This window comes from Hermetia illucens, chromosome 4, assembly GCF_905115235.1.
Source record: "Hermetia illucens chromosome 4, iHerIll2.2.curated.20191125, whole genome shotgun sequence".
NCBI lineage: Eukaryota > Metazoa > Arthropoda > Insecta > Diptera > Stratiomyidae > Hermetia > Hermetia illucens.
Genome location: NC_051852.1, coordinates 47,116,051 through 47,140,575, shown reverse-complemented (window position 1 = coordinate 47,140,575; position 24,525 = coordinate 47,116,051). Strand labels below are relative to the sequence as shown.

General features: G+C 41.2%; 1 protein-coding gene across 2 annotated transcripts in view; it reads right to left on the bottom strand.

Annotated features, from left to right (window-relative positions):
* LOC119655064 overlaps window positions 1–24,525 on the bottom strand; it is a 234,174-nt gene that overhangs the window by 147,673 nt on the left and 61,976 nt on the right. For both annotated transcript variants that reach the window (XM_038060757.1, XM_038060758.1), the window contains exon 2: window positions 15,081–15,131. In XM_038060757.1, coding sequence (XP_037916685.1) covers window positions 15,081–15,131 — 51 coding nt within the window. The remainder of the gene's footprint in view (window positions 1–15,080; window positions 15,132–24,525) is intronic.

Genomic DNA, 24,525 nt, shown 5'->3' with positions numbered 1-24,525 from the left:
CTCCGATGCCATATTGTGATTTACTCCTGAAAAATTTTATTTTGGATAAAATTTATCCGCTGTTTGAAAAATAGTTACGCTTGATAGCTCGATTTCTAAGGTAAAATAATGGAATGAGTAAATGCAAACAATTGAAATTCTATACCTGATAACTTATAGGCATTGGCACCGAGTGGGGCAACTGAAAAATCGAACTGGCATCCTTAGACGTTTAGAAGAATACCGCGTGGTCATTTTATGTTTTAAAAAATCATTGAAATTATCTGGAACACAAACTTATCACTTTATAAAAAATTATTTATCAGTTATAATCTTGTTGTATGATCGGCCGCCTTCCTTCAGAAAACAATTTTGATGTGGCGGGGTAGCCACAGTAGTAGTTATTCACTACTACACTAAGGGCGTCCAAAACACATGGAACCAAAGGATAAGTGGTGAGGAGTCAAATACTTCGAATCAATCCGCAACTTTGAGCAATTAAGTCGTGTCAGAGGCCTCATCAAATTCGTGTTTCCAGCGGAGGAACTGGAAACCTGACTATAGCCGGTCTGACTTTTCAGTTAGTGGCTAGTCTAATATGCAGAAACAATGCTTATGTCCGCAAACGCAAAATTTAGTCAAATTAATCTGCAACATACCAAAGCCTCTTCATATCTTCTGGCAGCAAGAAGACGAGCGGCAATCTGTGGCATTGTATTAGTCAAGGAGTCAAGAATTTTCTTCGATGAGAGACTACCAAGACCGAGAGCCTGCCTCCTGATATCAAAATCGTTAAAGGTAACCTTGTTGAGACAATTTTGTTCCCACAGTTGTGGTCATCCTACAATACCAGGCTAATGGCAAGAAGAGAAACGTAGTAGTCATATTTATAGCCACTGCATATTTACTCCATGATTATTATGTCCTTTTCGGATACAAGAACTAAGGAATCTGGTAGTGTATGCAAAATCAAGTGGCCTTGAACTCTAAATAAGATGTGGTACGACGGATCAGCGTATTTGTTAAGAAGGAAGAAAGTCTAATCCTAAACGAGAGAAATTATTTAACTTTATAACTTCAGCTGGTCTGATGACAGCAAAAGTAGAATACGCCCCTACGTTCGTGGGCCAAAAATTAGTCAAGTATTTTACCTAACAATCTGTACTTCAAAATGTTAGACTTAATAACAGACTGGCGGGTGCTAGACAGAGTCTCACTCTCACATCCTCGTTACTTAGAATTTAGTCTCACTATTGCAACCTGGGATAGCTGAGTGGTTAGCGCATAAGCCTGTCGTACGGAAGGTCGCGGTTCAAATCTCACTGGTGGAATCTACGATGAGTGACTTTTACGCAACAACAATCAAACGACCCATAGGATGAAACGGATAGCTGAGTTGTTAGAACACAAGGCTGTCGTACGGAAGGTCATGGTTCACTGGTGGCAGTGGAATTTGTATCGTGATTTGACGTCGGATACCAGTCGACTCAGCTGTAAATGAGTACCTGAGTCAAATCAGGGTAATAATCTCGGGTGAGCGCAATGCTGACCACATTGCCTCCTACAGGGCACTGTAACCCTCTCGTGTACCGTACGTTCTTGTATGAAGTGTTCTAACACACTTCAAGGCCCTGATCAACTTGGATTGTTGCGTCAACCATTATAATTATTATTATTATTGTAGGCGAGCAGATTGTTATATAAAGATGAGGAACGAATTCTTCAATGAACTTCTTAGCAGCATTTTGGTAATAGAGGATCAGTTGAAAATCTGTATCATACACTTTTAGATTGCTTTGAACGGGCTTACGCGAAGCAAAAGCGTTACAACGGTTCTCTTGTGGAATTGGACACTGCAATAGCTCTGAAAATTAACCGACTTCTAGATCACACTGGTAAAAGTAATAAGAATGAAGACTATTTAAGCTTCGGAGACTCATAGCTTGAATATAAAAAGCTTGTAAATCGTCCGAAGCAAGACTCCTTTAAAAAATACTGTGTGGAACTGAAGGCTGAAAGAAAGATTTCAAGGCTGTGCAGGGTCTTTAAGGGGATGGGTCGGTCTTAGAATATCGGTTGGCACTTTCGTGAACTCCAGTGTTACAAGGGGAATTGGAACACTCCGAGAGCGATGGTTACCAATGAAAAAGCGAAAAGATTCGCAAACCACACCTCCTCGCCAAATTTTTTGGCAATAGACTCATCCGTTTCCAAGTTAGTCGGATATAACACACAGACATTTGTTTCACACAAAACCTTAAACATTGTCAGGGTCATTTAAAATATTTTCTGGACTGCAAAATATTGTCAGGTATACTGAGCGCGTTTAGTTGATTACCGATATCCTTGGCACGAAATTTCCGAAACTTAGTGAAGATGAATTTCAGTTCAGTGTGTCGTAAATCCTGGAGTGGCTCTAACCTGATCCTGTTATTTACTTTATTGGAGAAAAGTCGTAAATCTTAAATAAACTCAATAATTCTCATCCTCGGGCATTATCGAATTGACTAAAAAGTGATGGTACTTTTTACAACAGATGATGTTGGTACAATTTCGGCAGTACAGGGCTCATTCACATGTATGTATATTTGCCATATAGCATTTGAGCATTTTCAGCAGTTTTGATGGCTCATTGAAATTCTCAGGCAGATTACGCAATGTATCTGCCGCCTGATCAGTAAGGGAGCTCACCGACTGCAAAGTGATAGCTGGATCATACAAATGGTCGATGTTAAACTTGGGGGAACGGACGCATCATACCAGCAGGGGTAAAATATTAGGTTGTTGAAATGGCTGAAATGGCCGGTTTGGCAATCAGGTGAAGCTAGCTGCGATTTTGCTGTATCGAACCATCACTAGTTGGCGCTGTTGGTGTGGGATAATGAAGTATAAATACTCCTACGTTTAATCAAGGAGTCATTTCAGTTTTGACCATCGTTGTGATAACAGTGAATAGAAAGGAAAAAAGAATGGAAAAGAGTCAAGAACGTATACTATGAGTTCAAACTCGGTCATAAAGCAGCGGAGGCGACCAAGGACATTAACAGCCCATTTGCAGCTGATACGGTAAGCGAACGAACCACACGGCGGTGGTTCGAAAAATTCCGGTCAGGCGACGTAAACCTTGAAAGTGAGCCACGTTGACATCCAGGAGCATCGATTGACAACGACGAGCTGCGTTTGTTAGTCAAATCCGACACATGTTAGTCTGTGAGAGACATTGCAGAGAAACTGGGCGTACACTATTCGACAATTTGCCGGCACTTGCGACAACTTGGAAAGGTGAAAAAGCTCGACAAATGGGTTCCGCATGCCCTTACGGAGCAAAACATGGCGCTTCGAATGGAAATTTGCAGTTCTTTACTCACCCGCAACAGAAGGGATCCCTTTTTGTACAGAATAGTGACATTTCTCTCTGCGGCAGGCGATGGAAAAACTGTTGGAATATGGACAACAGTTGCACCATCTGTTCATCGACTTTAAAGCCGCCTATGATAGCATAGGTAAAACTGTACACGGCCATGAGGGAATTCGGTATCCCGACGAAATTAATAAGACTGACTAGGCTGACCCTGACCAATGTGCGAGGCCAGATAAAAGCAGCAGGATCACTCTCAAGACCATTCGACATCAACAACGGTCTACGACAAGGGGATGCGCTATCATACGTCCCGTTTAACCTGGCCCTCGAGAAAGTGATCCGTGATGCTGAGGTGAATGCAAGAGGTACGATCCTCTTCAAGTCCATCCAACTACTGGCCTATGCTGACGATATCGACATCATGGGAAGAACGACCCGAGACGTTCAAACTGCCTTCATCCAGATCGAGCAGGCGGCGCGAGATCTTGGGCTGCACATCAATGAAGGCAAGACAAAATATATGGTGGCAACGTCAGCACCGAAGACGAATCAACCAACAACATCAAACCGCACTGGTCAAACACGAAGAAGAATAAGGATAGGAGAATACAACTTTGAGACCGTTGACAATTTCTCCTATCTAGGGTCGAAAATCACAACCGATAACAACTACGATGATGAAATCCGCGCACGGTTGTTGTCAGCCAACAGAGCCTATTTCAGCTTACACAGACTGTTCCGCTCGAAACGTCTCACCATAGGGTCAAAGTTCTTACTGTACAAGACTATGATCTTGCCAGTCCTCATGTATTCCTCGGAAACTTGGGTTCTTAGCAAGAAAAATTGCGAACTCTTGGCCGCGTTCGAGAGAAGAATCTTCCGAAGGATTTTTGGCACCCCTACATGAGGATGGACGATTCCGTAGCCTACACAATGGCGAAATCTATGAGCGATAACATGAGGTTACGGTGGGCGGGTCACTTAATCCCTATGGATGAAGATGATCCCACCCGGAGAGTCTATAAGGGCAATATCTATGGTAGAAAAAGAAGACGAGGCAGACCCTGCCTAAGATGGAGCGATGGCGTGGGCCAGGACGCCAGACAGCTTTTAGGGATATCGAATTGGTGGACCTCGGCGCAAAACCGGGATGTCTGGAGTTCCTTATTAAGGCAGGCCTAGACCGGATACCGGTTGTTGCGCCGTTGATGATGATGATGAGTGACATTTGATGAAAAGTGGATATTATATGACAATCGTCGCCAATCAGCACAATGGCTAGATGCCGATGAGCCACCGAAGCATATGCCGAAACCGAGCCTCCATCCGAAGAAGGTAATGGTGACTGCTTGGTGATCTACAGCTGGATTTATCCACTATTCTTTTTGCCACCTGGAGAAACGATAAATTCACAAAAATATTGCGCCAACTCGAGGAAATCCACCAAAAATTGAGAATTCAATGGCCCAGATTGGTCAACAGAGATGGTGTTATACTCCTTCACGACAATGCATGACCTCAATTATCCAGAACGAATTGCAGTATGAGACTCTGACTCATCCACCATATTCATCGGACCTTTCGCCAACCGACTACCACTTTTTTAAGCATTTGGTTAATTTTTTGGCGGAAAAACAATTTAGGAACGAAGAGGCTGTCAAAATTACCTTCGACGAATTTATCAACATCCGACAGTTGGACTTCTACGAAACTGCCATGCATGCTCTTGAATCTCGCTGGGAGAAGTATTTTGAATCGACTGGCACCTATTTAGACGAAATAAATAAATTTTTGTAAGCTTTACGGTCGTTTCAAATTTTGGTACCAAAACGGTCATTTCATTTGCAACAACCTATTATAATACCATCAGATTTTGATGGCTTTCGAGACCGACGTCAGTCTCTTTTTTTATGCACATCGAGAAGACAACTCCTAAATCTGTTGGCGATCGCAAGGTGGCCAAACTCACTGCTTGTGCGGTATAGGTCAGTTCAAACCCAACTGACCTTATGACAAGCTCTGTGCTCGAACAATGTCTGACCAACGAGGACGCGGTAGATGTTGCAGAAATCCACAAACCTCCCACCATTATCATTACGGTACTTCCCCATCACATGTTCGAGTAAGGTGCTACCAGAGCCCATTTAGGAATTCAGATCATATATCACGATCACAATGTCACCTTTGGGAAGCATTTCCTAAACTGGGTGTAATTGCTCGTAGGTAGTATATGGTGGCGCATAGCACGGGACAATTGTGATGTTTCTTAACTTGAGCCAGAATCTTGCGGTCAGAAGTGTGTCAAAGACTGGATCCCAGGTCAAAAGAGTGCGCCTTGTGATAGCAGCCAGAAACAATCCGACACCAAGAGTTGAGTATAAAATCATATGGGCGCAAGTGGAAGAGGGGTACTCTCCAAAGTCCCACCATATTATTTCGCTTCCACGCAGAATGTGCAACTTCTATGTTCGCTCGAGTTGAAGGAAGTCAGTAATCTGGGGGGTACCCCCGATACCGTATGCGAAGAGCGTGCGCAGATTCCAGAAACCAGTCACAGTCCGTTAACAAGAGCCTACAGACGTAGCCATGAGGTCAGTCCCTATCGGAGGCATTGTTTCGGTGGCAATAAAGTTTCGAAATGTTACAGGTTACTAGCCTACAAATTTCTTTGTCGCCTTTTATAATAATCAGGGAAGACTTTGAGTGTACTCTTAAGCCCTAATTCCCAAGGAAGCATATAGAGAGCGTTCGAAATATTACTAGAGGCTAAAACGGATTGTCGAATGCATTGCCTAAAATTTTCTGTTTGCGAAGGAATATAGTAGGATATCCTGGTACAATATCATTTTCAAATCAGCCCACTGCGCAATAATCAAACGAGTTTTTTTTGTTGTTTGTAATATAGACTGCAAGTCATAGCGGCTTAAATCGGATTGGCTATTCAATCTTTGAGTGAGGTAAGTAGTTTAGTTTAGGATCTAATTGCTGAAGGGAAAGTCAGAACAATGAACGCTAATATATGAATTCTTTCTGGCAGCCATTTGCGGAACCTGATTTCAGGATTTTGTGCTTGTTTTATAGAAAATTTTATTATGAAATGATAAATGGATAACAGAGGAGAGAAGTAGATGAACTATAAACAATTGACTTTGGGTCAAAAAACAATGGGATATGCCGAGAGCAGATCAGATATGGGAATAGGATGTATTTTGTGTCCTAGATCCCTAGGACTTCTTTGGGGTCCTTTCGGTTTGAAAGGAACAAATGTTGGCCTACTTAATTGTTTTATTCAATCCCTGAGCTGTTCACAGTACATATTAGAATTATTTGTTTGGTAAGCTCGGTAAAACCCATAGTTGGGAATTTACTTTCAGTGGGCTGACTAATGCGAGGTACTTCTCTCAAAACATAATTCTCATTATTAAATTATTAAACTGAGTACTCACCTGGGGAATGCATTTGCATTCCTACATAACAACGAATTTAGTTACAAGGAGGAGAATAGAATAATGAATGAATAAAATTTCTATAGTGTCAAATTTTCAACAGTTCTCACCTAATCTATATTAATTGAAAAATAGTTCAAAAATTAATTTTCCCATTTTCTCCCACCTTGTAATATAATCTCAGACATTTAACACTAAATAGTTTCCAAGTACTGTCAAAATCACGATAGAAAAAGTTGAACACTACTTCCTCGATGCACTAAAGCCACTTTCACCCTATCTAAAAGATTATTGGGTTCACACTTGATGTCATCTCATCGTCAACGCATGCCAAAAGGAAATGTCAAGAATATACAGTAACTGAGAAATTCATGAAGTGGTCCATTTGGTGATGCAGATGCAGTCATCCACATTTGTCCGTAATATTGTGTACGGACTAAATATTAGTGTTGTATGCACATATTTTGATACAACACAGAACGGATCTGATTACAGTAACGATTTCTGCGAAGTGTGTTGGGTTCACAGAAGGAAAGTTGACATCACGGTTTGAGTAAATTATATGGAAGACTAAGGGAAATGGCTGGAAAAAGTATTTTGACTGGAGGTCGAGAGAGGGTTAATGTAGTAATGAACAGAATTTTTTTCTATGGTAGTGTTTGATAGGAAACACTTTAGATTTGAATCAAATTGGGGACAATAATAGAGAATTCCTTACAAATTCTTATTGGAAAGGAAAAGTCCAAATCGACTATAAAAGGAAAAGTTACTTCAGAAAATTGCAATGAAATTGAAATTTGGAATCTTGATACTTTAAGAATGACCTTAGATGAAATGATTGCTAGTAGCTCATGTGAAAGACTTCAGACGTGAACTTAGGAATACCATTTTGTAAATGGGTGCTCTCCCTTTATCCCCAAGATACTTTGTTCAACTATTATCATCATCATACCATTAAAATGTCATTTATTACGTCCATATGCCCTCATCCTTTCATTAAAGTTTCATGAATATTATTCCAAAGAACTGCAATGATAAAATATTGAGTAAATGTGTGGAAACAGAATTTTAATTTTTAAGAGCGGCCTGGGAAACAGTATATGCAGTCGTTATTTCTATATTTTACAGATTGGAAATCATTTACTTTTGACCTCTTCTACTGCATAGTTCAAAAATTTGCTGGTACTTAGCTGTCGTTTTAGTATGAAATCAATATAGATAATTGTTGATAGATGACAATTTCAAAAAGAGAAGTGTCAAAATTATATGACAATCTTACCCTTATTTTACAGGTCGTTGATGCCAGTGACATTATATTTGTTATTTTGAAAATCATCATCACGTGTTGATAAAAGTTGCTTGATAAATGTAATCGCGACCCTGGGCAAAGAAATTCAATATTTTTCCATTATTTTACTCAATTCGAATACGGTCCTATCACCGCTAATTCTAAACGCTGTCGATGCTCAAGTGAGATAGGTAATCAAGAAAAGAAATAAGTCAGCAAAATAGTTTTATATGATCGGCACGAGGTAGCCGAGTTTGTGAATTGTGTCTTTCGAGTAGGAGCAAAGTATTTAGCTGGCAAGCGATCCATGTGGTATTGGTGTATTGTTGTGACGATACCGCCTAGATTGCTTTCTTTTGTATGTTCTCCTATCCTATATGCCAGCTGAGCTCGCAACCACGTGAGCGCACATCAATATTCTGCATCAGAAACATGGCACTCACACCAGACCTTATGCGGGGAATCTCTCTCTCGCAATTGCCGTCAATGGCTGAAGATGCGCAATGATTATTCTTTAGTTTAGGTGCGGCATTCGCGAAGTTATTTATTGAATTGTTTCAATGGGCACACCGCAATTCGCCATCGTACACAATTCGTTACAGGACACAAAGCTGCTATACTCCTAGCCAGCGTTTGTATTTTTCGGATTGTCCTACGTGCGAAAATACGACAGAGGACTCAAGCCACCTACTATTTTGCTAATTCGATTCGGTGAGAATACATTCTACAATTTACATTAGAATGAAGGTGTACATATGCCCCGATTATATAGTTGAGGAAGTTATTAAAATTTAAGATAACCTGCTAAAGGAAAATCATCCTGGTTTAAGGACATATCCCAGCTAAAGATAAATTGTAGTCCCGTAGAAGCAGGGTTGGAAAAATGGGTAGATATTTAGTTTCCAACGATCCCACATGCAGTCATTATGTATTCGGGGTCTTTCTAACGAAAAGGTTAAGGGGTTAAAACGCAACACCGTCGTCGTCACTAGTACTGCTTTCTATTATCTACCTACCACACTGAAGAAGGGAACAAGTTGTTCCTGAAATATAGTTATTCGTCAAGTAAAAACGACTACTTGCGACGGAGAAGGTCTTGCGTTTTGATTCCTTAATCGCACATAGTTAAATAATAATATATATTGGCAGATGTGCATATTTCGGTGACTACTTGTCGCCTTCCTCAGTGCTCAGTTCGAATATGAACAGAAATCCAAGATTGTCCTATTTATACTTTTTGTACTATATATCGTGTAAGTAATTGCATCCTTTACATATTTTAACAGTCTCACATTCTCCTTAGAAATAGTGTGATCCACCGCTACCTTCGACCTGAAGTCTGCCACTTCCTTTTTGCCGGCAACTCTGGTCCCTTCAGGTGCTGTCCCAGACGTGTTTCCACATTCCTTCTTGTCTGTCCTATAACTACCTCCATTCATAAAACATCATAGTTGCCTCCGCTTATTTACCCTATGATTCTTTGTATCCTCCACCGACGCAAGAGCTTAGGGATCTGGTGGCGTATGCAGAATCAAGTGGTCTCGAACTCTTAATAGGTTGCGATGCGAATGCTCAACATATTTGTTGGGGCAGTAGCAAATGGAATCCAAGAGGGGAGAAGCTATTTGATTTCATCACTTCAGCTGGGTGCGCCCCTACGTTCGTGGGACCGAGAAGAAGCGAAGTAATTGGCCTAACAGATGCTGGAAGATGAATTGAAAACTCTGAATTGCACACTTTTAGAGTGCTATGAAGAGGCTTGTCCTATTTGCCGAGGCCAAAACGGTTCCTTGGTGGAACAGAGAACTGCGAAAACTCAGGAAATCAACCAGGTGACTTCTAAACCGTGCTTGCAAAAGTAACAAGAACGAAGACTGGTTAAATTTCAGGAACTCACAACGTGAATATAAGAGGCTCGTTAGGTGTTCGAAGCGAGACTCCTTTAGAGCGTAATGTGAGGAACTGGAATGCGAAAGAGAGACTTCAAGGCTGTGCAGAGTCCTCAAAAGGATGAGTCAGCCAAGTTGGATTCTCTTAGAAAATCCGACGGTGCTTTCACGAGCTCCAAACTGGATTCAGTACAGATTCTCCTGGAAGTACACCACCCGGCAGAACGGGTGAGAAAAGTGGTAACGGGAGAGTTGACGGTTCTTGCAACCCCTTCAACACGCAAGTGTTGCAAGGAACTGGAACACTGCGAAAGCGGTTGTTACCCATGAAAAGGTGAGAGCTGCCATACTGTCCTTTGAACATTTCAAAGCACCTGGCATGGATGGCATCTATCCGGCAATGCTAAAGGAGAGTATGGAACATTTATAGGGACCTCTAAGAAATATTTTTCGAGGATGTCTTGCTCTGGGCTACGTGCCTTCTTCTTGGCAACAGGTTAAGGTAGTTTTCATACCGAAACCTGGGGAAGATGACTATTCTAATCCAAAGAACTTCAGACAGATCAGCTTGACTTCATTCTTGCTGAAAGGTTTGGAGAGACTGGTGGAGCGTCACATTCGTGGAAACGTACTTACATCACACCCACTTAGTGAAAACCAACATGCGTACCAACGTGGAAAGTCCTGTGAGTCTGCTCTTCATTCTTTGGTCACAAAGATAGAGGATGCAACTTTGAATGGTGAGTACGCGTTGGGGGTGTTCGTGGACATTGAAGGGTTGCCTTTTCAAAAACTATGAAATATCTGGAAGTCACTCTAGATAAAAAACTTCTTTGGAAGAAACATGTAGAGGTAAAGATGAAACGAGCTCTCACAGCTTATGGGCTGTGCAGACGGACCTTTGCCTCGACATGGGGACTCAGGCGTCATGTGGTAATGTGAATATACGTTGCCATCATTAGGCCGATGTTCGTATATGCATCCGTAGTGTGGTGGTTTAAGGTGAGACAAAAAGGTTTTCACCGTAAACTAGCCGCACTGCAAAGAACTGCATGTCTGGGTATCACTAGTGCCATGAGCACGGCATCTGGCGCAGCTCTGAATGCACTACTCACTTTGCAGCCCCTGGATATATTTATTCAAAGCACTACAATGAGAGCAGCTCATAGACTAATTCCATTAGATCTATGGAAAAACAACGGATGTGGGGGGCACAGAGCATAGGAATTACTGGGAGGACTGAATCCAGTTCTTACAATGTCTTCCCATTCTCGTGTTCCCATACATCTGTTTGGTAGAAGATATGAAGTTACCCTGAAGCGTAGAGAGGACTGGGAAGACCCAGAGGAATGCGTGGCGGGATATACGGAAGTTCTACACCGATGGCTCAAAAACAGAATAGGATTCTGGAGCCGGAGTCTACCTCTCGAATAAAAACGGGAAGTGGGTTTTTCCTTTGGAACAATATGCAACGGTTTTTCAAGCCGTCAAGTTTATGCGATCCTAAGGGTGGCAAACTGGGTGACTGACGAGCGGTTGAAGGCCAGGCGCATCGCAATCTGCTGTGACAGTCAAGCTGCGTAGAGGGCATTGAGCAGTCCTTTGATCACCTCGAAAATCGTTCAGGAATTCAGAAACCGTTTGAACTCTATGTCTAGATTCAATACGATGGAACTACTCTGGGTACCTGGTCACTGTGGCATAGAGGGAAATGAAATCTCGGACTCTTTAGCGAAAGAGGGATCAATCTCCCCTATGCCGGGACCGGAGTCAGCAATTGGAGTATCAGTAGCATTGGCTAAATCTGTTTTCAAAAACTGGAAAAAAGTTTCCCATAATGACAGGTGGCAGAGCCTAAATGCTGCTTGACACACCAAACTTTTCCTCCCAGAACCGAACATACGTACCGTAAAGTTTATCCTGTCGAAAAGCAGGAGGACTTGCAGGTGTATTGTGGACATTCTGACAGGCCATAATTCACCAGCTGGGCATATATTCAGAATAGGAATTACCGAAGATGATACGTGTCCCTCATGTAATGAAGAAGCGGAATCCACAGAGCATTTCCTATGTGAATGCCCCGCCTATGGGTGCATCAGGCATCAGATCTTTGATGGCGATGTTCTCCAGTTGCGAAGGGTAGCATCACATCCACTAACGAAAATCCTGCGATACGTTAACGAATCCGGAATATTCCGTTACACGGGGGAGGCGAGTACAATGGGCCAACACGGCCTGAGTGCTCAAAAGCTGTAGCTTCTCCCTCACCATACACACGCACACACACCTCCATTGATCCCTGACTTTGCCCTTTGGTCGGCTGACCCCTTGGTTGATTCCAGACGAATTTTAAGCTGACTATTTTTGCTGCTGAAAATTACGTTCAAATCCTGATTCTCCAGTTTTCGTTTCACTAAAAGGAACGTCTGGTTGAATTATAAAGCTGCTCTTCTTTTGGGCTTTTGATCCGGGGCCAGCTCGGTGAGTGCTTCCCGTCGCCGTCCTCTTCCAGTTCCAATTTCTTTTGTTTTCTCTTCAATATTGAGTCTAAAAATGGTAGTTTGGATTTAAAACAGAAATAAACCTAAATCTAATCTAATCCTGTGAGTTGGGAATACACTCAAAGCCTTCCCTGCTTGTCGTAAGAAGTGACTAAAACGAATAGAGATTCGTGGGCTACTAACCTGCAAATTTTGAAATTTATTTACTACCGAAACGTCAATAACACGTCGGATAGAAACTGACAACACGGCAACGACCTTTGGCTATGATTGGTTTCTGAAATGCGCGCACGCTTCCGACTTCTATCGCAAGGCCATTTGACCTGGGAACCGGTTTCAGTCAGACTTCTAACCGCAAGATTTCGTTACAGATTAAGGACTATCATAATTGTACAATACTATGCACCAATGGAGACTTCCGATATAGGGGAGATGGATGCTTTCTAAGAGCAATTAAACGCAGTTCAAGGGATGCAGACGATTTAAAAGAAATTTCTGTTGTCCGTTTGCCTACAATACAGCCTTCAGTGAAACCTTAACAGATTATCTCAGTGGCGCATTCGAAATAAGTTGCCACTTAACGTGAATAAATGCTATTCTTTATGCTATTCACTAAAATCTTCTCCCCCGAAACCCGTTTATTATCTTGATGGTAAGCCCTTAGCCGTGATTGCCTCTAACAAGTATCAAATTGTGACCTTTGACAGCAAACTCCGATTTAATTTTCATTACGCCGATATACTTAGTCTCGCTTCCAAAATGTCCGGCTTTATCCTTCGTTTCTCCTACCAATTTATGGTGGCCATTCTTTATAAATCCTTCGTCCATTATATTCTTTAATAAGCTTCGGTGGTGTGATTCTCTAACCATAATTGTGCAATCGAATCTGTACAAAGGAATTTACTCGATTCCTAACCTTTAAAAAGAACGTTCCCTACTTGTCATATCCTGAACGTCTGGCTGTTCTTAACCTGACAGATCTGCAATCCTGTAGATATTTGACTGACATATGCGTCAGTCTTTCCAAAATTTGTAATGAATTGATAGACAGGTTTTTAGCCTCCGAAATCTATTACCGTGACCCAACGATGTTCCCAACCTTAATATTTTTTAAGGTTCCTTGTGCACTGCTGCCGTTTGAAGCTTGGTCCTCTGGCTTCATCCACTCACAAAAGTAGAGCTATTGACACTGTAATTTTTTGTTTCCCTTTTGTGTTCTAAATGCACTAATATACAATAAGTAATTGAAGCTTTCTCCGTTTATTGTTAATCCTATAAATAAATAAAATTTTTCACAGAAAAGACTTTTTTCCTACTTCGAAATTTATATTAATGCATAACTTGTACAATTACAACATAATTTCATACCGCCCGTTTTAAAACCGGTTATCTTAGGAGAAAATGAATTTCTATTCGATGATCCTTTTGCAGTTGAAAACGTAACCCTTTGTCTTGAAATATTACCCAATCAGAAATAATCATATGATCAAACGGTAACGCGGGACACAAACTTCATAAGATTTTGAAATTTTCTTAACATTCAGTTGCACATTATTTTATGTTTGATTCAGATTACACGAAAATACAAGGAAATTTTTTCTTTGAAGAAAAGTAAAATTAATTTACTATTTTACAAAAAATACTACATGTAGCGGTATCCGCCCTTTAAATTCCACGACCCAATCATGTACAACTATCCCGGTGTAGTCCTGACCTTCCTCAAAGTAACTCAACCCGACTCACTTGATCTTACAACAAAAGGAACAAACAAGCCTCAAAAATAAACAATAATCCCCAACTAAATTGAAGTCATTCACTTCTGCAACTTTTCTGGTCTTTGTAGTATGTGGACTTTTTTAAGGATTGTTTTTCTTTCTTTTCCGATTTTTTTCTCATCACTTTTCCTCCCCGAATGAACATGGCAGCAATGGTACTCGCTATAAGTTGATGTTGCTCCTGGCAATTTACCATTATATATGATTTATTGTTGATGGGTTACCTAGGCTATGCCAAATGTAGTAAGTAACGGGCACTCGACGCCATCTTGAAAAATGCCGTCCCTCTCGCTTTCGTACTGATCCCATGGAAGCAAAATAAGGTAGAATTCAATGGTTTTGCCATATTATGTTCCCGGACTGTTTTGAATCGCACTTGTTGTTGCTCATGTTGCTGCTATTATTCTTGGCTGTTGAATTTCCAGTAAATGAACGCAGGATAAGGTTGTTAGGTTACCGCAGTAAATGCACTTCAAAATCCTTTTGTTTTGACTCTACAGGAGGAATTTTCATGGTGATGCAATATGAAATAGTCAGATTGATGTAGCTATGGAAAGGGTCTCTAGAATTTTTTTTCTGATTTTTTTAACCCTTCACAAATTATTTGAAATAAACCGTCAATGAGGGTCTTATTAGTTCTGCTAAATGCTAATTTACTGTGTGAAAGTGTCCCAGTTCAGACCCATAAGATTCAAAGACATCTTCGTAGTTTTCATTCGGTGCTCGAATGTTAATTCGAAGGGCTTTTGGCTTATTTGTGGTTGTAGTGGAGCAAGCGTGCAAATAGGATTTGCTTAAAATTATCGCCAGAAACTATGCAATGCTAAAAAGGTTTACTTACCTCCCATACAGGATGCACTTGATCCAAATGATGACTTAAGTTGCGAAAATCCTGGAAAAAAAGATAAAAATTTTGAAGTATCATACATTCAATACGGGAATTAAGGGAAATTAAGTACCCCTAAAGACAATCGTCTAGCTTTGGTTATCATGGCCAGGATAGTGATTTCCAACCGCTGCTTTGGCAAAAAAGGATAATTTTGAAACAGTTTGTGTATACCTTCATGATTTTTGACTTGCATTGATTTGCTTCTTTTCGTTTGTTACTTAAAGTATGGCTATGACAGTAAAAAATGAAGAGCAACGGTTGAGGGAACTATACTGGGCGGGCCTAGCAGCGATTGAGCAATCCAGGGTGCTTATTGGGGGATACGAACCCATACGCACAAAGCATTGCTGAAACCTGATCAAAAAGAACCTCCGAATCATAGTGGGAATTCTCACTGGTCATTGTCGGCTGAACTATTACCTAGGGAAGCTAGGGATACCTACGGACACTGCCTGCATGTTTTGTGAGGAGGATGACGAAACCTCAATAAACGTCCTGGGGCAGTATCCGGCACTTAAGTAGGTCGAGGCATCTGGGAGAACACTTAATACCAGAGCTGAAAGATCTGGAAGTAGGGAACGTACTAAAGTTCCTAACGGTCTGCTTGAGATACTATGATCAATAGGTACACTATAACCAGTTAAACGGGCACAATAGTTCTTCAAGGGCGCGGTGCGACTTTCCCTTAACAGAATGATAATAATTGCTATATGTTGACCTAAGGGACAGTTTCTGTGATATTTTTAATGAATGAAGACTGGGGATCTTTGAGATGAGAAATATTTGGACAGATTTCTGGAAGTTTGAAACACTTTCCTTGTCGCATATTTCAGGCAAAGTTTGTTTCGAATGTTTGTAGTCAACCAGAATGGTTGCAAGCGGAAGCGTTTAGCAAAAGGGGAAGAACAACTAGAATGCAGGTTGCGATATTATAGTTTGATCGCGTGCTAACGAATTATTGATGCGAACTCAGTTGGTTATTGAAAATCCAAAGAGAAAATCGATTTGTGAATCGAATTCAAGAAATGAGTAATGCAGATCAGCCAGGTTGGGAAGAACAAGATGGAGGCTGTGATGCAACTATTTCCTGATGAAGTCGAAATGAATAGCAGAACAAGTGAATAATAGATAACAGTAAGAGGAGATGATATTGAGTAAAGGAAGACTAGTAGAAAGACGAGGTCGTTGTCGACTAGTTAAGAAGATTACAGTAGTCTGCCCAAAAACACTTGATTCAAATGCGAGAGATAATGGTAGTATACAAAGTACGTAATCGAAGCACAATGCTTTGGACGGTCTCTCTGTCTCTGTAAGGCGGTAGAGTCTTTGGGGAAGTAGAGGAGGAGCAGATTACATCAGTTCAGAAAGGAGACTTAGCTGCGTCAGTAGCCTTACTCAATGCAGTCCTAAGTACCCTCCGATAAGTTCAGAGTATAATGTTTTTCTAATTCAGCCAGGTTTCAGTCATCCATGCGAAATTTGTTACTGGAGAATTGAATCGAAAAATAGAGACTAACGGTTTCGTCCAGGGCAGAGGCAGTTCATCAGACGCTCCCTCACCTCTGCCCTGGGAGCAGCGTGACTCTAAGTGGCAACAGATGGAAAACGCTCCTTTGCGGGTATATATTGGCAAAAATACGACAAGGATGCGAATTATATCCAAGTGAAATCGCCAACAGTTTGAGCCTAAGCTAGGCTAAAGCTAAATTATTGCTTAGGATAGTGAGGGATCCTAAGTCCACACCCACTTGATGTTGGACCGGACCAAATGGTTTTTTGGTCCTCGTTTGGTGCATGGCAGCGTCGATAAAGCGTGGTTATCGGAGAAAAATCTCAATTATAAAATATGTATATATAAATTCTACAGCATATTGGACCATCATTAACACTACATCTGTCTTTTGTAGCCCCTTCACCACGATTTTCAATCATATAACATCCAATGAAGTTCCACCTTTTGTGATATGAGAGATGATAAAGCAAACCACCGTAACATGCTCCTCCAAATAGAAGCGAAATTGTCCTTGCCACCGAAACGCTCAAGTCGAGTAAAGCTAGCAGCCATAATAGTCTCCCTGGGGAAATTTTCCGTGCAACACCCGCGGTTTTTGCAGAGCTGTTACTTATACTTATTCGTCAATCTTGGGAGAGAGATCTTTGTACGGAAATTGGAGAGTTGTTTGCGTGCTTCCTCCTTTCGTGAGGAGATTAAGCTAAATTATCCTGGAACGTACCAGGGACTAGTTCGTCAATAGAGAGCAAGTAGGTGTCCGCTCTGGATTCTCTCTCCAAACCATCTTAATACGCTCTACGCTGAAGGAGCATTTCGGAAAAAACGAACAGTTATTATTAGAGTGACAAATGGTGGTCTAAAATGCGATACACTACACGAAAGTAAAATCTTTAAGCGGCATCCCGGTATTCGCCAGGGTTGTTTGTTGCCTTCTTAGCCTTTTCTCGTCGTTATCGGTGACCTTCCTCATCGATTACGCTGATGATATTTGCTTGTTCTCACCGAGTTATAGATTTTGATCAAGTGGCTCTGGAACTGGAGGCGTACCGTTAGAACTGAAGACAAACATCGACAAAATAATGGTTCTCCGTCTGACGGGTCCTTGCACCATTCCAATTTGCATAAGTGGGCATTAAATTAGAGGCGTCGAACAATTTATATGGCTAGGTAGCGCTGTTTCGCCACAGCAAAGACATTAAATCCGGCTTCGCTGTTTTATTGAAAATTTGTGAACAAACTATCAGAACATCAAGTTGAGGCTGTTTTGGCCTAGTGTTTTCTCAGTACTACTAAACTAGAGTAGTACATTTAAAACGGCCACTACTGTTACGCAAAGGCTTGAAGGTATCATCATTTCATAACTGCATCGTGTCATAAGTATGTTCTGACATTAGACAGTTAAGTCTTTGAGGGTTTAACGTGAGCACCTGTCTGGATGACTTAATCCTACGGTCTTCTTAAGACACGGATTGATTTTGTGACCACACATCAGAGCCCCGCTGAGACAAGCAACAACGATACCAGTCTATACCAAGTGCATGGCTTAGCATTCATACTGGTGGATGCAAGACCTACCTGAACCTCTACCGAACTAAGGAGTACGGCACCCGTGTTGAAACGCAACACCACGCCGAATCCCGAAGGTCTCTTCTCGCTTGACCATAACCACAACGGCCATGAAGCTCCCACTAGGGGGCAACCGCAAACAACCGAGCTGTACTCACATAGAATGGGAGTTCACCCGTAGTATGAGAGTCCAGGGGCTATCTCGGTTCCCATGGTACCAGCATACCCTTGGTGAGGTTTCGTGACCAATTTGCCACTTCTGATGAGTCCCCGTGCAGACTCGGGTCTGATCGCCCCGATTAGGCCGGCAAGACAAATGTGAATGCAGCATCTCCCGGTGCCACCGCTATGGAAGTTCTCCTCGACCATTTGGTTTCTGTTTGGCCGACAGGGTTGCTGCCACCTCTGAGCACCTTTGACATTAGACAATAACTAATACTAATAACTAATAACTAACTAATAATTAGATAATAACTAATACTAATAACTTGTAATTTTCAGTTGTCAGAATTGTAACTGATCCAGGAATTTCTTGCAAAGTCGTTTGCATGGACAGCAACCATCTAAACTTTTCGAATGATCAGCTTTGGACATCAAATTTATCTGGGATTTCACCCCATTGCAGCACGTGACATTTTCTGCTATCATATGCCGCTCTGAAAATGGCTGTTAGCATCCCTCTTGTGAAGTGCACAACAGGTACGCTCTTTGTTCACGAAACCGAAAGCTTCCTCGAAATTGATAAAGAGCATGCAAGATTTAAAGTCCACGCGGTGTTCGAAAATGATCCGTAACGTGGTCAATACAGGTGGAGTGGGAGGGAAACCAGCCTGCTCTCTAATGAGGATTTCGCTCCGTACTGAACGTCACTCACATCGGCCAATAGAGCCTTTAACTCCTTACGTGCACCGATCCGGCCCACTGGTCTGCAGTTAGCCAGACCTTATGGCCGACAATCTGTGTAGCACACTCGAAAAGAGCTATATTTTGACATGGTCATCGATATTCTAAAGCAGGTTACTCAGTGCATCATAAGGTTGATGTTGAACTTGGGGGTCGCAGCTCACCAACCAAAATTCATAAATCAACTGCTGATTACAAAGTGATCAATCTGATTGTTTGTATTATGTTGGCCAGCCAAAATCCAACTGACCTTACGGCAAACTCTTTGTTCCAAAAAATGCCACCCATAACGAGGCGGTGGAAGCTGCAGACAACAGAGTACAAACGTCCCAACAATGTCGTTACGGTCACCAATACCGTTCTTCACCAGGACATGTCCAAGCACAGTGTTGCCAGATCTCACTTAGAATTCGGTTTACCCATCACAATTACAATGTCACCTTTATAAAGCCTCTCCTGAACTGCGTGTAATTGCTCGCGAAATTATCCTTCTCCAATATGTCGGAAATTTCCGTTGATGCAAAGCAGTGTACCATTATGATTCTCCTGTCAGAATCCACCTCCCAAGTAAAGAGAGCATACCTTTCGGTAGCCGTCAGAAGCCACCCGAGACCGGATTCGCCTCTGTGCCATTCGGCTTTCCAGAATACAAAACAAATTGCCGCAAGAGGAAGAGAAGTAATGTTCAAAGTTCAGATATCCTATTCCGTTTAAGCCAAGAATGACCCGCTTATACTGTTGAAATTCTCGCTCGAGTTGGAGAAAGCGAGCATTCTTGGCAGCCTCAATACCGTTGTTGAGGATCGTGCCCACATTCCAAAAACCAATCATAGTTCGTTCTCAATATGCGAAGGTCGTTGCCGGGAGGTCAATTACTATCCGAGGTTTTGTTGACTTTTCAGTAGCCATAAAGTTTCGAAATTTCCGGGTTTTTAGCCCACAGATTTCTATCTCTTTTAATCGCCTTTTACGATGAACAGGGAAAACTTTAGAGAGTATTCTTAAATCCTGACTTAGAAGGCCCTAACAATTAGGAAGAAATGTCATGTATTATATGTGCAACGGAGAACCATGGTAACGACCTCGACGTAGCCTGGCTCATCATTCATTTTAGGTTTGCGCGAATTGTCTCCGCTCTATATTTTACAGTGAACCTTCTGGCTCTAAGGTAGTATTTCAGGACCCAATGAGCGTCTTTAGGCGACGATTGATTAAACTTGCATACGAGACCAGATATTAAAGTAGCACTTTTTCCTCCGAATGTGTTGCTTATCTGTTTTCGATTACACAAAGAACGTTCTCAACGGTTTAATGTTTTTGATCTATTTGCGATTGCAGTCTCTTCAGGATAGCCAACGAATATCTGAATATGACTCCTACCGGAGCATTGATTTTTTAAGCTTTGGCAAAACTGAGGTATTTATCCCCAATATGAGAGATAGGGAGACGACGCTGCATTTCAGTTGGTCAGTTGTCCAACTTCTTCAGACTTAAGATGAGCACGCATTGGTAGCGTTCTCTTCATTGAACAGTTTGAACGTTTAGGAAAGGTCTTCAAGCTGTCAAAATCTGCCGAATAGCGCAGCTGGAAAAAGTCTTATAATGGCATAGTTAGCTTGATTCCCGAGCGATTTTTATTCATCATATCATGTGTATAGTACCCAGAATGTTCTCGCTAGGTGTTTTGAATCTATTATAAATTTAATTTATAATAGTATAATTTACCGTTTATAATAAGTGTGGCTCTGTTTCAATATAAAATCTGGATTCGGGAAATACGGAACAACATTTTTTCTATTATTTACAACCTCCTTGCCAACCTAACAACCAAGAAGATATAGCTAGCACGATATTAATATCATAGATATACTAGAGGCATTTTCAAAGAACATAACGAGTGACAGTTCTCTATTATTAAATCGGCATTGGAGCTTCGTATTCCCTTGGTACTAACATGATTGCAGCTACATCATTCAACTAGTCTTTTCAATTCACAATGGCTGTTAGTGAAATCCGATCGCTTTGCCGCGAACTGGTCACTTTGGTGATTGGGAACAAACACGCACTGTACGTAATATCTTAATCTTTTACATAGGCTGGGTTGCAGATTATTGCTTATTGCCTATTAAAAGATTTGTTTCGAAAATAAGCAGCATTCACTACGTTTGTATGGTTCATGTCATAATTGTCACACTCCGGAGGAAAAAGGACACCAGTCACTTAAAGTATTTCTTTCTTGATTCCTGAGAAGTTGTATCGGGCAAAGTCAGCCTAATGCTCGAGGTGACTTCAAAAATGTTCTTTGTTTTCTTGCCAATTTCGCTAATTGAATAACAAGGAGGCTATTTTGGATGACTTTTAGAAGTATACATAAATATTTTTTTCTAATACATTTCTCTGTCCTATTAAAAATAGGTTGGAACAAACAGTTGGCATTTTTATAGGAATCTGAAGTTTCTTACCCAGCTGACGCACATTTACGGGATAGGCAGAAACTAAGTTTTACAATTCTCACCATCTGTAGTCAATCAAAGGTTGAATCGTACGTAAACAGCTTGAAAAGGTAATACAGTGGAATCCCGATAATTCGTACTTCAAACACTCGTATTTTCGTCTAATTCGCACAAATTTGCCAGTTCTCAAAGTTAATTTTCTTTATTTTGCAGCCTTAATTGGTAATCTGAATATTTTGTACCAATCTGTCAGTCCTTGACTGACAGTGACCTTTATGAGTACTAAATGCCAAATGCGCTTCAAATACATATGTATGTCCCACTCGAGTACTTACTGTCGCTGGTGAAGAGTTACCTTCTGGAGACGCCCCTCTGGTCCCGGATGGGCAGTATGCCCAGAGAGTACAGTCATAGGAGGGTGCCGCAATGTTCGACCGTAGGTTCATTACTTTGGCACCGTCATTCATTAATAGGCTACCAATTTCGGCTTTGTAGATGTTATGATCGCTGCAGGCAGCGCTCAAAATAATGAATTCCTGACTGGAAACGATTGGTAGAAGTCGATAGACAGTTGATACAAAGTTTAGCTTAAAAGGTATCCATAATTGTTTTGTGAAAAGGCGGTCAAAACCACTATGACATTTAGAAGAATGTCATCAAGTGTCCGTTGACTGCACACAGCGATATAGTGACGCTGAAGTTTGCGGTCTATTATAGTTCTATGCTGACAAACTCGCAGAGCTTAAGAAATATTAATTCGATTTAAGACCTGATGCCTCTGAGACTTTCCAGTGCAGCAGTAAAGGAAACAGCATCAGTTTTCTACATGACTCGGAAGCTAACGCAAAGCCATATGAACGATTTGCTAGGTATCTCCAGGTTGCGTTTACGAAGTTAATAGCTGAATGAAGTTGATGGGCAAAATGAAAGAAATTACCTTCACTTCCCTTTATTTGCACAAATAAAGATGTAATTTAAATAAAAAACCAGGGTTAATGTCAGCTACTCTTAGTCTGCTAAGATTCAAGGTTCCAGAAGAATCCCGCCTAGTCGATTATGCAGATGATGTTGTGTCTGGCTGTGACCTTTTGAACAGGTGCAATGTAGACTTGGCATATTTTTGCACCAGACAACGCTGCAGCTGGACTTTCCACCTCAAGTAGGCTAAAGGCAAGCATTGGGAATTGTACGTCTAGCAGGAGATAACGTATAATCTTGTAAGACTATTGACGCCAATCATATCTTTTTTTTTCTTGTGGAAGGTGGGTTGGGAAGGAAAGGGGAGCTCTCTTCTGACAATCAAAAGATATTGAAGAGCTGTATTGCGCATTACGTTCGGCTTTTTCTTGTTGCGGAGAAAATATAGCTCGGGCGGTGTAGGAGTCGCATAGGAGAGGGTACTTCATACTAAAAATTCTCTTCGTCTTCTCCTCCGCCACCATCCCCCCCCCCCTACCCTTCAGACTTGAAGCATTCTAAGACGGGAAGGAGGGGAAGCTAGCCCGAAATAATGGTTCCAGGCTAGTTTTCTGGTGATGCGGAGGTGTTTAGTTGGAACGAAAATGACTCATGATTCATACTTAGGCAATAAAATAATAATATTTTTTTTCTATCCTAGGATGCAAATACACATGGTTCTGGACGAGCTTATCAGGAAATTGTACCCGTTTACGTAAGTGTTCCAATACTGATTATTTTCCTTTTTTCTTTCTTTTCATTTTCTTTAAATTCTTTTCATTTATTTAAATTTTTTTTCCTTTATTATTTAATTTCTATTTCGTATTTACTCTTAATGATTATTTTCATTCTAGCTCCCTTATTTTGTATCCAGTTTTTCCATTTTTTTTTGTTCTTTATCTTCGTTATCCACTTAATACTTTCCTTATCCTCTTGTATGAATTAGATTTGCTCTCAAATGAAGATTTTATTTTGTATTGTCAAATGGACTCTTTTATTTCAGGATACTTGCTTCCACTTTCCCTAACCCCCACGGAACTCGCAAAACAAATGTTGGGCATCCTCAATGAATATCCCCAGAGGATGACAAGATAGGGTGGGGGACCCAAAGCCGCGTTTCCTTGTGATCCCAAGGATATGATCAACTATAGATCTTCCTTTTCTATCGCAGCATTTAGCGCACGAGGTTTCCCACTCCATGCGCGTTGTCAACTCAATTCCCCCCCCCCTCTTATTTTAAATTTTCCAAATTAAATTTCGCATGCGTTTTCACAATATTTCCCGTTTTTTGTAACTTAGGTTTTGGTATGGTCTCGCGTTTCAGTGTAATTAAATAGAGAGGCGTGCAAGCGCATGTCAATAATGCACTTGAGTAAAACTGCAGATAAGGTTTTTGGGATACCTCTGCCCTCGACTAACCCGAATAGTCATTCTGGTTATCCTTAAACCTCCATTGCTATTACAGTCTGAGCAAAACCCACATATAGCAGTGTGTATAGGCAGTCAGAAGCGTGGGACCATACACTAGCCCGTTGCAATTTCCACTAATGCTAATCCAAATACCTTTGAAAATTAACCTTGATTTTGTAGTCGCCATTTCACCAGTATCAGCTTGAAGATCCGTAACCATAATTTGATATTTTGTGTTGTTCCGCTTGAAACTCTGGTCACTGTCCGATCGGCTTTAAATTAGTCACCGTTGCTATCCTGACAGCACAAAGAGGTACCAATAGAGAAACTTGAACAACCCCTGTCATGTTAATATACTCCCAAAATCTTCATCTACCTCGTACCATAGAAAAAAAACCCAACAATTATCTCTCGATTAACAGAGATAGGAGGTTATAGGCACCCAGCATAGTCACAACACCCCAAATTCAAGTGGCAGGACGCTCGCTGAAGCCTGTCATATATTGTAACTCTCATAAACGACCCGCTTCCTGTTAACTGTTTTATATTTCACGTTTATATATTTTAACAACGAAATTTAGTGCGTTTGCCATGA